Source organism: Chiloscyllium punctatum, chromosome 13 (genome assembly GCF_047496795.1).
Source record: "Chiloscyllium punctatum isolate Juve2018m chromosome 13, sChiPun1.3, whole genome shotgun sequence".
NCBI lineage: Eukaryota > Metazoa > Chordata > Chondrichthyes > Orectolobiformes > Hemiscylliidae > Chiloscyllium > Chiloscyllium punctatum.
In genome coordinates, this window is record NC_092751.1 from 103,767,511 (window position 1) to 103,783,897 (window position 16,387).

Consider the following 16,387-nt stretch of genomic DNA (forward strand, 5'->3'; position numbering starts at 1 on the left):
GGGTCCGATACACACAGGGAGCAGAGAGTGAGGGTCCGATACACATAGGGAGCAGAGAGTGAGGGTCCGGTACACACAGGGAGCAGAGAGTGAGGGTCCGATACACACAGGGAGCAGAGAGTGAGGGTCTGATACACACAGGGAGCAGAGAGTGAGGGTCCGATATACATAGGGAGCAGAGAGTGAGGGTCCGATACACACAGGGAGCAGAGAGTGAGGGTCCGATACACACAGGGAGCAGAGAGTGAGGGTCCGATACACACAGGGAGCAGAGAGTGAGGGTCTGATACACACAGGGAGCAGAGAGTGAGGGTCTGATACACACAGGGAGCAGAGAGTGAGGGTCCGATACACACAGGGAGCAGAGAGTGAGGGTCTGATACACACAGGGAGCAGAGAGTGAGGGTCCGATACACACAGGGAACAGAGAGTGAGGGTCCGATACACACAGGGAGCAGAGAGTGAGGGTCCGATACACACAGGGAACAGAGAGTGAGGGTCCGATATACACAGGGAGCAGAGAGTGAGGGTCTGATACACACAGGGAACAGAGAGTGAGGGTCCGATAACACAGGGAACAGAGAGTGAGGGTCCGATACACACAGGGAACAGAGAGTGAGGGTCCGATACACACAGGGAGCAGAGAGTGAGGGTCCGATACACACAGGGAGCAGAGAGTGAGGGTCTGATACACACAGGGAACAGAGAGTGAGGGTCCGATACACACAGGGAGCAGAGAGTGAGGGTCTGATACACACAGGGAGCAGAGAGTGAGGGTCCGATATACATAGAGAGCAGAGAGTGAGGGTCTGATACACACAGGGAGCAGAGAGTGAGGGTCCGATACACACAGGGAGCAGAGAGTGAGGGTCTGATACACACAGGGAGCAGAGAGTGAGGGTCCGGTACACACAGGGAGCAGAGAGTGAGGGTCCAATACACACAGACGGGCAGACAGTGGTGGTCAGATACACACGGGGAGCAGAAGAGTGATCCTGATTTGACTTAGACCCGAAGGAAATAGACATTGAGTCAGTGCATTACAGACATTCAGCCTATTACATCCATCTTTCTGTTGAGCAATCCAGTCAATTTCCATCACCAAATGTTCATTCTCAAAGGTCCAGGCACATACACTTGACGGAACTGTCCATCCTGGCTGCCTGCCCTCTCTTCCTTGTCTAGAAGACCACAAAATATAGGGAGCAGAATGAGGCCATTCAGCCTATCAGGTCTGCACCACCAATCAATTGTGGCTGTTTCTCAGCCGCATCCTCCTGCCTTCTCCCTGTAACCTTTGACCCCCTTATTAACCAAGAGCCTATCTACCTCTGTTTTAAATACACTCAATGAGTTGACCTGCACAGCCCTCTGTGGTAATGAGTTCCACTGATCATCACCCTCTGGCTGAAGAAATTCCTCCTCATCTCAATTCTAAAAGATTATCCCTTTACTGTGAGACTGTGCCATTGGGGTCCTAGTCTCTCCTACTAGAAACATTTTTTCCACGTCCATGCTATCCAGGCCTCTGAGTGTTCTAAATTTCAATCAGATCCTCTCCATCCTTCTAAACTCTTTTGAGTACAGACCCAATGTCCTCAACTGCTCTTCATATGGCAAAAGCATATGTATGGAGAAAGCAGAGTTTACATTTCAAGTCCAATGACCCTTCTTCAGAAATGTCATATGACAAGCCCTTCATCCCTTGGATTATTCTTGTAAACCTCCTCTGGGCCCACTCCAATGCCAGAATGTCCTTCATTCTGTACAGGGCCCAAATTGTTCACAGTATTTTAAATACAAATTCCAAGTCTGGGTGTCCCTAGAGAGGAGGCCATACTGTAACTGCACAATAGCTAATGAGTGTTGGTCATTGATCCCGTCAACATGTTTGACATGGTTTTGTTTCCTGTGATACATTTAAAAATCCAAATTGACCTTCCTCACATGGTTCTCCCCTAAAAATGATGGGCAGGTTCTGTTCTCCTGATTGTGATTGGTGCCACAGTCACTTATAGAGAGCAATCAAAGAATATCATTGATCACGGCAACCATCATTTCAAATTTCGGATTTTGTTTTTGATTAGGCCTCATGCTGGACACTTTCTATGGCAACTCATTCCTCCAGACAACACAGATGTTATCCTTGCCCTATGTTCGTCCCCAGGCGGAGTTTGCCTTTCAGATGATGATCGATGGAGCTGTGACTGAGAGCTCACTCGTGGTCTTCCAGTCCTCTCTGCTCTACACTTCATGCCAAGGTAGGATGGACCACTCTCAGCTCTTCCACAAGTTCAGTGCCAACGTTTGCAGGGCAGACTTCGATTAGATTAGATTACTTACAGTGTGGAAACAGGCCCTTCAGCCCAACAAGTCCACACCACCCCGCCGAAGCGCAACCCACCCCTACATTAACCCCTTACCTAACACTACGGGCAATTTAGCACGGCCAATTTAGCTAACCTGCACATTTTTGGACTGTGGGAGGAAACCCACGCAGACACGGGGAGAATGTGCAAACTCCACACAGTCGCCTGAGGCGGGAATTGAACCCGGGTCTCTGGCGCTGTGAGGCAGCAGTGCTAACCACTGTGCCACCGTGCCGCCCAGGCAGGTGACCAAGGGAGGGAGTGACCCAATGTGAGCCACCCGCTTAACCCCTTTCTCCATAGAGGACCCAAGCAATCGCAGGGAGGTGATGGTGACTTGGCCGAGGTTGGGGCCCCCTCTAAGCTGCCCTAGTAGGAGGCAATGGCCTAGTGACTTGACTACCCAGTCATTTGATTATTAATCCATAGACCCTGATAATGTTCTGGAGATCCAGATTCGAACTCTGCCATGGCAGATGGTGGAATTTGAATCTAATTTTAAAAATCTGAAATTAGGTGACCATGATGTTGATTGGCAGAAAAAACCCATCTGGTTCCGTAATGTTTTTAGGGAAGGGAACTACTATCCTTATCTGTTCTGGCCTCCATGTGACTCCAGACCCACAGTGACATGGTTGACTCTTAATCGCCCTCTGGGTAATTAGGGATGGACAATAAATGCCAACCTGGCCAGCGATACCCTCATCCTGTGAATGAATAACAAAGCAGCCGGTGCCTCTATTCCCAGTCTTGCTGAGCTGTCAGGCCTGGCCTTGTTTTAAATCGGAGAAGATGATTTTTTTGGTTGCTCAAGTGAAACTGTGGAAGGCCAGCAGAATGCAATATTCTTCTCCTTTTCGTTACCTTAAGTATCTTTTTCTTTAACGGGGCAAGGCCTAAGATTGTGGTGGATCCCTAATTGTCCCTGATCTGAGAAGTTTGCTGAAATCACTCCACAGAGGCCGGTATCCTGTCACCATCAAGAGTCCTTGACACTGGTCTGACTACCTCAGAGCCAGCCCTCACTGTGACAGGATGTCTGATACTCTTGTTCTCATCTGTCAACCAGGGCTCACTGACTGTACCAGATTAACAGCCCGGCAAAAGTGAGGACTGCAGATGCTGGAGATCAGAGTCTGGATTAGAGGGTGCTGCAAAAGCACAGCAGGTCGGGCAGCATCCAAGGAGCAGGAAAATCGACGATCAGGAATGAAGCCCCCCAAACGGGGAACCCACATTCTTTGAGATCCTCACTACACTTGCTTGTCCATTTCAGAAGGTACAAAAGAGTCAACTCTGTTGTTGTACTTCTGGAGTCACATGCAGGCCAGACTGGGTAAGGAGAGCAGATTATCTTGAAGACAACCAATGATAGTCCCATAGTCATCATCACTGAGATTTTCATTTTCAATTCTGGATTTGTAAACTGAATTGAACTCTACTGGCTGGTGTGGTGGGATTTGAACCTATCATTTGTGTTGGGCCTCTGGGTTAATAGATTCAAAAGGTGTGGTGCTGGGCAAGCCCTTAAGGAACGTCGACTCCCCTGCTCCTCGGATGCTACCTGACTGGCTATGCTTTTTGACTCTGATCTCCAGCATCTGCAGTCTTGTCTTTCTCCTCTGGGTTAATAGTGCTGTGACATTACCATTAGACACCCTCTTCCCATGCTCCCAGATCTCTCAGAGCAGTCAGATGAACAGGCCAGAAAAAACTGCAGATCTCCAACCCAAGGTCGAAGGGATGTGCTGCTGGATACTATGGTGTGGACTTTGCCTCTATAATTGAATCATAGAATGATAACTCACAAAGGGAGGCCATTCAGCCCCTCCTGACTGTGCTGACTTTTGGTATCCAATTAGTCCCAGTTTCCTGGTCTTTCTTCAGAGACTTGCAAGTATATCACTGCAGGTATACATCCAGTGAACACCTGAAAGTTACTACTGAATCCTGCAGCTTTTCAAGCAGCACATTCCAAATCGTAAAAGTGCTTCCTCCAACCCCCTCTTTTAAAAACCGTAAAGATTAGGAATGAGGGGAGGCTATTCAACCCCTTTGAACCTGCTCTACCATTCAGTACGATCATGGCTGATCTGGCCTTCCTCATACACACTTTCCTGCCCTTTCCCCATAACACTTGATTCTCCGACTCATCAAAACCTATCTATCTCAACCTTAAATATTCACAATATGCTCTTCTCCCAAGTTCTCTGTGGCAAGGAGTTCCAAAGCCTCTCAACTCTCTGCGAGAAGAAATGTCTCCTCATCTGAGTCTTAAATTGGTGCCCTTTTATTGTGGTCTTAGACGCTCCAATGATGTTTTAGAAAATCCATGTCCTCCAGTGGCTGAAGGGTCAGTGTCTATTTTGAGCACCTCAAGCAAATCTCCCTTTAACCCTCTTGGTTTTAAGGAGAACAACCCCAGTTGTATTACACCTTCAGATATTTCTCTATCATGGGCCTACCTCCTCACCTCAACTCCTTTTCCTTCCCTTACTACCCCGATAAAGTATTGGGGAAGCCACCGTTAAAAGGTTCCATTTAGATCTCCATCTTGCAGTAATAATTTGTCTCTTAAGTTTAAAATGAAAGTCACAGTGACCATGAGAGAGAAATGTGAGACTCTTGGCACAACTTTGTGTAGTTCTGCTTTCCCAGGCACAGCAAATGGCTAGAATACTGAGAAATATTTAGCTTTATCTGCTATGATACAAGATGAGGAAGAAAATCAACAGCTTTGTTTTAGATGTGTGAGAACCAGGCTAAAATGTACTAATCATCTAATTTTAATTAGGGGAACATTAATTAGAGGTGGAAACATTATGTTGTGGGAATCAAAAAAGTATGAAATCGTTGCGCACGTAAGGACTATAAAATATGCTACCTTTTTGCTAAAAATCAGAGGTCTCTCAGTAGGCCATCCAGGGATATCTTGATTGATATTCTGGACTATGGACTATTGATCTCTTGCTGGCTGAATTGAAATAAAGTAAGTTTTAATATTGAAAATTTTGTGTGGTCCAAGGCTTACCTTTTCAGTTAACACCCCAACCCAACTCCGTTCTTTTGATGAGGTCTTTGAGAAGCTTGGTCAATTGTGGATGATGTTGCGAGTGTGGTTGTTTTTCAGGTGAACGACGGGTTCGAATCTACACTTACTGCCTTCCGGTCGTCAGCTCCCTCAGTGAGGTTTATGCAGGGGCCAATATGGCTGCCATCACAGGAATTCTTTCAAAAATGGGTAAGATATCATGTCAACTGTGACAATGTAAGAAGTAACCCAAAGAGGATAAGAAAATATAATTAAATGGACACATCACACACATGGCTTTTCAGCTTGTGGCCTCCCCTCGGTATTTGGAAAGATTTCTCCCAGGGTCATCGTCAAGGATATGGGGTAGACCATTTAGGGCTGAGATGAGGAGAAATGTCTCCATCCAGAAAGTGGTGAGCCTAGGAAATTCTCTGACAAAGAAAGCTGTTCAAGCTAAAGCATTGAAGGTTTTTGAGGAGTCAGGGAAAGTTCTCGGACCAAAGGAATCAAAGGTTATGAGGAGAAAGCAGGACCAGTGGATGATCTGATGAGATTGATACTGAGATGGGGGAGCAGATTTGAAGGGCTGAATAGTCTACCCCTGCTCCCATTTTCTGTTTCCTTACTTCCCATTTTCATTTCCAATAGTTGAGCTCTTGGTATGGTCCATGTGAAGCATTGCAGTGGTTTACCTTTGCTGCCTGTAAAATGGCTGACCAGGAGATTTTCCTGCTCTCACTTGTATGGGAAGGACAACAATTGACCTGTCTGGGCACATTCCACCTGCACTTTCCATGACTAGCAAGCCCTGGAGAGGGATTGAAACCAGAAGGATTTTTGTTACTCATGGGACATAGGCATTGCTGGGTGGGTCAGCATTTATAGCGCAACCCAAATTGCCCAGAGGGCAGTTAAGAGGCAATCACATTGTTGTGGATTTGGAGTCACATGTAGGCCAGAACAGGTAAGGATGGCAGATTTCCTTCCCCAAAGGACATTAGTGAAGCAGATGGGTTTTTTCCTGATAACTGGCAACTGTTTAATGGCCATTATTTAGATTCTTAATTCCAATTTTTAAAAAAAACAATAAATTCAAATTCCACCATCTTCAATTGTAGAATTTGAACCCAGATCTCAGAATATTCTCTGGGTCTCTGTACCAGTCTAGCAATAATACACTGGACCATCACCTCCCCCAATGAGCTGTCCCTGTCCTTCTAGATGGCAATGGTTATGCATTTGAGAGGTAATGCTTGAGTTAAAAGGGTTAAATTTATGAGGTCAAGTCACATAGTCTCAGATTATATTCTCTTGAGTAATTGAGGTGTTTTTTGGTTATTGTTATGAGGTGTTTAGTAAATACAAACTATTTCCTCTGATGTCAGAAAACACTTCTTCACGTGAAGGATGGTAGAAATCTGGAACCCTCTTCCCTAAATACATGTTGAAGTTGAGAAGTTGGGGAAGGGGAGGTCAATTGAAAATGATTTGCTAGGTGAGGGTATCAATGGTGATGGAACTGAAACAGGTAAGATGGAGCAAAGATCCAGACCAGCTATCACCTCACTGAATTGTAAGTAGGTTCAAGGAGCTGAATAGACTCCTCCTTTTCTCTTGTAATCAAACCTCCGGCAGCAGGTGGCGATAGTGAGAGGGCACCCAGAAGAGGAGCTCGAGTGGGTGTGCAAGTATTTCCACCAGCAGGGGTAGGAAGGAGGCCAGCTGGAATGGTCCAACTGGAAAAATTAGTGTCTTTGAGGGAAGACAGTTCATGGGAAGAAGGTGGAGAGAGACAAACAAAACCTCAGACTAATATAAATCGCAGTTCATATAAATACTTATTTAACCTTAATTTCCCCTTGTCCTTATAATAAATTGATGCCAGTGAAATGAAGAATTGTTGCTTCATGAACTTTGGGCCATGAGTGTGCTCAGCTCTCATGTTAAAGTCTGATCCTAAGTGAAATGGAGCTGGTGGACAGGATAACCCTAAACCCAACTCAAACCCTAACCCTAATATAGTTCTATTCATGCTTATGATTTGCTGTTTGAATGTTTTGGGTCTGTTGGCTTGGAAAGGACTGTTTTCACAACCATTATCTCATTGGCAAATATATCCAAATTGGGAACCTCAACATCAATTAGCAGTAGACAGCTTGAGATATTTGGGAATGCAGAGTAAAATCCCAGAAGTGGTGAATGAAGCTTGTTCCTGTCAATGGCTCATGACAGTGCAATCTTGGGCACCCCTGGAATAGTCGATGAGTGGTGATGGCAGGGATTGGTGTTGATAGGATATCCTGGGATTGAGGTGGGTTGTTAATAACAGAGCAAGGAAAAGGTGGGACCTACAACAGTGTTCAACAACAACCTGTCTTTATACATACAAGGGACCCTGATTTAGATTAGATTAGATTAGATTAGATTAGATTACTTACAGCGTGGAAACAGGCCCTTCGGCCCAACAAGTCCACACCGACCCACCGAAGCGTATACCACCCAAACCCATACTCCTACATTTACCCCTTCACCTAACACTACGGGCAATTTACCATGGCCAATTCACCTAACCTGCACATTTTTGGATTGTGGGAGGAAACTGGAGCACCCGGAGGAAACCCACGCAGACACGGGGAGAATGTGCAAACTCCACACAGAGAGTCGCCTGAGGCGGGAAATACAAATATCTGACTTACAAAGGCTCATATCTATGAACACTATCCCAATGTGAGGGTGTAATTTTAACAATCCAATGTATGGATGGTGCCTGTACTTATGAACAGCAATCTTGTATTGTCATGCCAATCGATGTGGAGCTGGAAAAACACAGCAGGTCAGGTGAAGGATTTTGGCTGGAAACATTGAATGTCCTGCTCCTCTGATGCTGTGCTTTTCCAGCTCCATATCTATTGATTCTGGCTTCCAGCATCTGCAGTCCTTACTGTCTCCATTGTTTTGTTGTGCAATGTGATTTGACTGGTGTACAAATTGAATTGAATGAGAACGAAACCCATTTGTGACCTGAGGACTACGTGTGTGCCCTTAATGTAGTAAAATGTTGGAAATGCTTACGAGAATGTTATCAAACAAAAATAGACTGATCCACTTAAAGAGATATTAAAACTGACAACCTTGAGGCTTGGCAAAAGTTGATGGATTTTAAGGAGTTGAGAGGGACTAGGGCAGGTATTCCAAGGCTCAGGCATAGCTGCCATCAATAGAACAATTCAATTATAGAGCAGTAAATATTTCTGGTTTGAGGAGATGATAGAGAAAGGGAGTAGTGAGTCAAGATTTGAGTGGTGCTGGAAAGGCACAGCAGGTCAGGCAGCATCCGAGGAGCAGGAAAGATCAACTTTTTGGGCAAGAGCCCTTTGTGAGGCTACAGAAAAATTTGGGAAAGAAAGAATGAAAATTTTAAATTTTAGCTATTGCTGGACTAGGAGCCCATGGAGGCTGGTGAACACAGAAATGCTATTGAATAGCAGGAAACAAAAGGAACAATAGATTAGCACAGTATTGTTGGGAAGAGCAAGGATGAAGTCCTTGTTTTTCAAGGAAATTAGATGCATTTGTATTGCTGGGTAGTAGAGGTTAAAGGTTAATGCCATGGCTGCTATTACTCAAAGCTATTTCTGAAAGGTAATGAGATTCAGTCCGTCAGGCTCATTATTGGGTGAGCTGAAAATGTCTTCAAAAGCGGCCAACTCCACATGCCTGGGGTGTCCTCCAGCTGCCCGCAGTCAAAAGATTACAGAAAGCGTTTGTACGTCCTTGTCTGCACATGATTTCTTTCTGTGTTTCCCTGCAGCTGTGGATCGTTCAGTGAGCCTCTGCCTTGCTTCCACCCGCGATGAGCTGATTAAAGTCCTCATCGATGCTCTTGTAGCTTACCGCTCCTCGGCCTGCAGCCCAAAGCAGTCTGCGTTCACCATCCCCCATAGCCTACAACAACTGCCACTGTACATCCTCGCCCTTTTAAAGCAGGTGAGAGGTCACAGTAACTGTGGGAGGCCTTTCGGCCCTTTCCTATCGTGGTGGTACAGGCTTTTCACGAAGACTTCATGACACGACCTCTTCTGTTTAGAAGGACAAGGGCAGCAGATACACAGGAACGCCACCAACTTCAAGTTCCCTTCCAAGTCATTCACCATCCTGAATCAGAAATATATCGTCACTCCTTCAATGTCGTTGGGTCAAGATCTTGGAAGTCTCTCCCTAAGGGTGTTGTGAGTCAATCCACAGCACATGGACTGCAGCAGTTCAAGAAGGCAGCTCACTCCCACCTTCTCAAAGGCAACTAGGGATGGGCAATAAATGCTGGCCAGCCAGTAACGCCCATGTATCATAAAATGAATTTTAAAAAATATAAGGTGCAGTAACAGGGCTCTCTCAAGCCTCTTCCACCATTGAATCATATCTAAGCTTGCTGCTGGGATTTATTGATACTTTCTAATCAATCTATTCAGAGATATTATTACACACCTCAGAGCAGGTGGGACTTTAACCCAGGCCTCCTGGGTCAGAGATAGGGACAGCACAATAAGTGCCTTGGGGTTATACAAGCACATGAGTTTGAACTTTAATGGTAAATTATCAAAGCAAACACTTCCAGACTCCATGAAAGCTAGGGATTCACTCTGAAAGGTGACTGCGTAGTTAGTTACTGGTTTATGATGAGAAAAAAGAATAAAAATCAATTTCTGGTCTACGATTTCAAGCTGGAATACTTATCCATAATCCATCATTTATAACTGTCTGAGGTTTGATCTCAGAAACGGGGAAAGAAGAGTAGAAAGGGTTAGATTTCTCTAATTTAATGAGATTATTAAACACACTGTGCAGAAAGATGGCCAAGACAGGTAATGCTAAATCAGGAAATAAAAATCAAACATCCTGGAGAAACTCAGCAGGTCTGGCAGCACCTGTGGAGACAGAAATAGAGATGACACGTCAGACCTGCTGAGTTTCTCCACTTTCAATTTTTAATTCAGATTTCCAGCATCTGCAATATTTTGGGTTTATTAGAGCGACAACTAGGAGCAGGATAAGTTTTTTTTGGGTGAGCAATGCAAATGAAGATAATGTAATGGATAAAGCACAGTGAGGAACGTGAATGAAGCTTGATACGGGCTAACTGGCTGCAAGGGTCTGTGGACATTTCTCTGTTCCCATCATGACTTTTCCATTATTCAACTTGCCACCCTCTGCTTTCCCTCTATTGAGTGAATATTAGAACCATCTCTTCAGAACTGCCTATAAATTGCTGAGCTTGTGTCCATCCTGCCAGATTGCAGTCTACACAGTCCCTTTTCCAAGGAATTTATTGGCCTAGGATACTAGGTCACTGAGAAATTATATCCAGGAATTATAGCGTTTCATTTAGCTGTGGAAATCAGTTTTGTTTTACTTTATAGAATCTTTAGAGTGCAAAAGGCCATCAGTTCCATATCAACCCTCCAAAGAGCATCCCACCCAGACCTACCCTGTACCTGTAACCCTGCTCTTTCCATGGCTAGCCCACTTAGCCTGCATATCCCTGGACACTATGTGGCAATTTAGCGTGGTTTAGATCAGAGTGGTACTGGAAAAGCACAGAAGATCAGACAGCATCCGAGGAGCAGGAAAATTGACGTTTCAGGCAAAGGCCCTTCATCAGCTAAAATTTAGCATGGCCAATCCACCTAACATGCGCAGCGTTGGACTGTAGGAGGAAACCCAGAGACGCAGACACAAGAGTGCAAACTCCACACAGACAGTTGCCTAAGGGTGGGATCAAACCTGGATCCCTGGCAATGTGAGACAGCAGTGCTGACTTTGAGAGTCTTTTTTAGACCAGGAAGTCTTGATGTTATTTTTTGATAAAGACATTTAATCCTATTTATTCTTTCCTTTGTTCTTTTACATCATGACACCCAATATCAGTTTGGGGGGCATTTAGGAGATTGGGGATGGGGCATAATGGTGAAGGGGAAGTGGTGTCTCTCACAACCAAACCAGCAAAAATAATAAAAATTGGAAACAAAGCAGAGTGTTCCAATGTGAGACAGACAAAACAAGTTGGACCATTTGTCAGTTTTGTTGGTTTCTCCTTCTGGGTTGAGAATTGGGAAGTTTTTTTCAGACATCTGGGGCTCAGTGTCAGGGGAATGTAGTGTGGCCTGTGTCCTCTGATAAGGATCCCTGACCTGTTACATTCTGTCCTGCAGCCTGCCTTTCAGACCGATGCTGCCATGAGCTTGGATGAGCGGGTTTTCACCATGTTCCAGCTGATGATACAGCCACTGACCGTTGTGTTGAGGATGGTCTACCCTGATCTGTACAGGATTGATGATTACCTTAACTCCGAGCCTGCAGATAATGTGAGAGCCTAGGTCACTGTGCAGTGCGATCGGTTCCTTTCCCTCTGTTTCAAACAGTCAATGCTAAGAGAGAGATGGAGGCAGTGAGATTAGGTGAATTCTACTTTCTTTTTGATCCCTTTTTGTCTCGCTGACAGGCCTCTATGGAAATGGGTAAGGGGACAATGAAGAAACCAGCCTTGATTCAGCTCATGGCTGAGAATCTCACGCTGCAAGGAGCCTTCTTAATCGATTGCGGTAACGTAAGTCTTAAAACAAAGTGAAAACCCATCAGAAGCCAGAGTAGGCAGATGTGCATTGACCTAGCCTCCAGTCACATCCCAGAAACCACTCAGAACACCCCAATGATAATGTGCAGTGTCGGTTGTTGCGTAGGAAAGTGTGGTACGTCCGGCCAACAATAAACCATGAATCAAAAAGCTGGACAGGGGAATTGTTCCCTCAGGAGTTTGAGTTGCCAGTTCCAGTATCTGACATCTGGAGGAGAAGCTGCCATTCTGACAGGACTCCCTGGTGGGGGTTGGCATTGGAAGCTACAGTGTGCTCTCTTGCTCTACCGTGAGCCAATGACACACACATCCATGTCTGAGAGTACAAGGCTGCTGTTATAGCTTCACTTGGCAGGGGTAGGCACCCACACTAACCTGTTGAGACTCACTTCTACTCGAAATCCATGTATCTGAGGGGGTTGCTGAAGGGTTACCTGGAGATTCTGGTGATGACCGAGAACACCTCAGACAGTGCATGGGGAGCCGAATGCAAATATTGATGCATTGCTGGTAACTCCATCCTTTTATCCTACATACCCAGAGGAATACAGGGACTCAAAGTATTAATGGACAGCAACAGCAGGAAAATAAGGAAAGTCTTCCATTTAATTAGCACCTTTCACCACCTCAGGACATTCAGAACACTTTACAGCCAATACAATACTTTGTGAAACACAGAATCCCTACAGTGCAGCCATTTAGACGAATGTGTCTGCACTGACCCTCCAAACAGCATCCCACCCACACTCATCCCCACCCCTGCATGTACCATTGCTAATCCACCAAGCCTGCACACCCCTGGACACTTTGGAACAATTGAACATGGCCAATCCACCCTAACCTGCACATCTTTGATCTGTGGGAGGAAACTGGGGCACCTGGAGGAAACCCACATAGACACAGGGAGAATGTGCAAACTCCACACATGAGTGGAATCAAACCTTGGTCCCTGGCACTGTGAAGCAGTAGTGCTAACCACTGAGCCACCCTGAAGAGTGATCTCTAGTACAAACAGCCATAAGGTAATGACCAGATGGTTTGGTTTCTCAGTGTTGGTTTTGGAATTATTATTGGCACTGGGGATCACTCCTCTGCCCCCATTTTACTTTTACTTATTCATGGGATGTAGGTCTGGAGAAGCTATAACTGCATAGAAAAGAAATAAGTAAGAGGACATGGAATAAAATGAGGCGCACGCGAAGCAACAGTGATGTGAGAAATAGTTAGAGTCCTTCTGCATTGTAATCATTCAATGATTATATTGAATAGCAGAGCTTGATGGACCACATGATCTAGTCCTGCTCCCATCTCTTCTGCTCTTATTAACAAGTGTTGCTGATTCAGCCGGATACTGTAGTAGAAGTCATAGGTAGATAGGATAGTGAAGAAGGCATTTTGTATACTTTTTTTATTGGTCAGAGTACGGAGGACAGGAGTTGGGAGGTCATGTTGCGGCTGTACAGGACATTGGTTAGGTCACTCTTGGAATATTGCGTGCAATTCTGGTCTCCTTCCTATCGGAAAGATGTTGTGAAACTTGAAGGGGCTCAGAAAAGATGTTGCCAGGGTTGGAGGATTTGAGCTACAGGGAGAGGCTGAACAGGCTGGGGCTGTTTTCCCTGGAGTGTCTGAGGCTGAGGGGTGACCTTATAGAGGTTTACAAAATTATGAGGGGCATGGATAGGATAAATAGACAAAGTCTTTTCCCTGGGGTCAGGGAGTCCAGAACTAGAGGGCATAGGTTTAGTTTGAGAGGGGAAAGATATGAAAGAGACCTAAGGGACACCTTTTTCATGCAGAAGGTGGTACGTGTATGGAATGAGCTGCCAGAGGATGTGGTGGAGGCTGGTACAATTGCAACATTTAAGAGGCATTTGGATGGGTATATGAATAGGAAGGGTTTGGAGGGATATGGGCCGGGTGCTGGCAGGTGGGACTAGATTGAGTTGGGATATCTGGTCGGCATGGACGGGTTGGACTGAAGGGTCTGTTTCCATGCTGTACATCTCTATGACTCTATGATTCTATTGGCTCACCACAGCGTTCTGTGTTCCTCTCTCTCCAGGTTCTGTACATCTGGGTTGGCAGACACTGTAGCACCAGCTTCTTGGATGGGGTGTTGGGTGTCAACAACTACACCTCACTCCCAGGGACACTGGTAAGTCCGTCGCTCCTCAGTGTGTCCAAGCTGCATTCTCAGCAAGCCTTTACTGCATTTAAACCTTTGTGCACAGTGCTGGTCTATTGCTGCTATACAGCAGGATGGGAGAAAGTATGATGGAGGTTTCCCAGAATAACGAGGGAACTGAGAGATTATTCAGGAGAACAGAACAGAGTTTTCTCCAGGAAATGGAAGACTGAGGGGGTGACCCAACTGATGTTACACAGAAGCATACGTACGAACATTTGAATTAAGAGCAGGAGGAGGCTTTTTGGACTCCTGAGTCTACTATGTCATTCAATAAGTTCATGGCTGAGCTGATTACTCCACACTCCTGTTTCCACCTTCCCCCACCTACCCCCCCACCCCCCCCCCCCCCCGCCCCCGATAACCTGTCAACCCTTTTACTTATCAAAAATCAATCTACTTCCACCTGAAAAATGTGCAAAGACTTTGCTTTCACCGCCTTTTGAGGAAGACAGTTCCAAAGACTCACAACTCTCAGATAAAACTTTTCTCATTATCTCTGTCTAAAGCGGGCAACCCCTTAAATTGTTTAGCAGTGACCCCTAGTTCTAGACTCTCCCACGAGTAGAAACATCCTCTCCACAGTAACCATGTCAGGATCTTTGCATATTTCAAATCAAGACACCTTTTATTTTTCTAAACTCAAGGCCTAGTCTGTCCAACCTGTCCTCATAAGATAACCTGCCATTCCTGGTAAACCTTTGCTGATCTACTTCTGATGCACTTACGTCTGTCGTTTGAAGATAGAAGCCAACAGTGTGTTGTACTCCAGATGCAGTCTCACACCAGTGTTCTGTATAACTGAAGCAAAAAACTTCCATACATTTGCATTCAGTTCCCCTGCTATAAGCAGTAACATCCTGTTAACTTCCCTAATTACTTTCTGTGCATGTACACTAACCTTTTGTGGCTCACGTATTTAACATTGTGATGGGGGCTCAATAGAATCCCTACAGTATGGAAGCAGACCATTCAGCCCATCAAGTCCATGCCAACCCTTTAGAGAACATCCCACCCAGACCCACTCCACTATCCTAACTCTGCATTTCCCAGACTAACCTACCTAGCCTGAACATCCCTGGACACTATGAATAATTCAGTGTGGCCAATCCACCTAACCCACACATCTTTGGGCTGTGGGAGGAAACTGAAGCACCCAGAGGGAACCAACACAGACACGGGGAAAATGTGTAAACTCCAGATAGACAGTCGCCTGAGGCTGGAATTGAACCTGGGTCCTTGGTGCTGTGAGCCACTGTAATTACTGAGCCACCGATAGAGTATACATGGAAAATACATTTTCACTTGCAGAAGAATCCAAAAGTAGGTACTGTTAAATATAAAATAGTCACTCATAAATCCAACGGGATTTCAGTCCGAGACTTTCTTATGTGGAGAGTGGTTACAGTATAGAACTTATTAGTGCATGGAGTAGTTGAGGCGAATATGAGAAAGGCATTTAATAGTAAAGCTAGTTAAGTGCTCTTTCTGTCCTTTAATATTTTCCATCATAAGATCTAACTGCCTCTTAAATGTTGTGACTTTCTTGGCTGAGCAGCTGCTTGTGGTAATTTATTTCACATCTTAATATGAAATTAAGATTCAAGCCTCCTCCTATCATGCTTCACTTGGAATTCTAGACGTCTCCAGCTCCAAAAAAGGCCCTTCAGCCCATTGCATCTACACTGTAAAAAAAAACCTAACTATTGAAATCCCCTTCCAGATTTACATCCCCAAATTCAAATCTGTTCAAATAACAGTGTGAACTACTTGAGGTGCAGTGACAGCATTGGAAATAATCATGCAAGCAATTAGGTTTGATTTTACCATCTGCAATTGGCGAGTACAAGATGATGGATTTCTATACATGGAAGTGTGTATCATTTGTTTTAAAAAAGCTTGCTACAATCTTATGCTATTAATGTTTTCCTTGAGTGCATGGTTTTAGGTTTAACAGAGGGTTGGGTTTAGAGGGATATGGGCAAACGTGGACAAATGGGAGTAGTTAAGTTTTGGAAACTTGGTTGGCATGGACGAGTTGGTCCATTTCTGTACATTATGACTCTACAAATAATCATTCTCTATTTACTGTTTCCAAACATTTCAAAATTTGAACAGTTTTGCGAGATTGCCTTTGCTGCAGTGAGTACAGTTTCTATTTCTTA

The 16,387-nt window shown here is 45.0% G+C and overlaps 1 protein-coding gene across 4 annotated transcripts in view; it reads left to right on the forward strand.

Annotated features, from left to right (window-relative positions):
• LOC140484740 (protein transport protein Sec24A-like) overlaps window positions 1-16,387 on the forward strand; it is a 68,904-nt gene that overhangs the window by 42,225 nt on the left and 10,292 nt on the right. For 3 of the 4 annotated variants that reach the window (XM_072583532.1, XM_072583533.1, XM_072583535.1), the window contains exons 13-18: window positions 2,088-2,261; window positions 5,500-5,610; window positions 9,215-9,390; window positions 11,613-11,765; window positions 11,903-12,007; window positions 14,100-14,192. In XM_072583532.1, the coding sequence (XP_072439633.1) occupies window positions 2,088-2,261; window positions 5,500-5,610; window positions 9,215-9,390; window positions 11,613-11,765; window positions 11,903-12,007; window positions 14,100-14,192 (812 nt within the window). The remainder of the gene's footprint in view (window positions 1-2,087; window positions 2,262-5,499; window positions 5,611-9,214; window positions 9,391-11,612; window positions 11,766-11,902; window positions 12,008-14,099; window positions 14,193-16,387) is intronic. The other variant, XM_072583536.1, reaches the window with a different exon arrangement.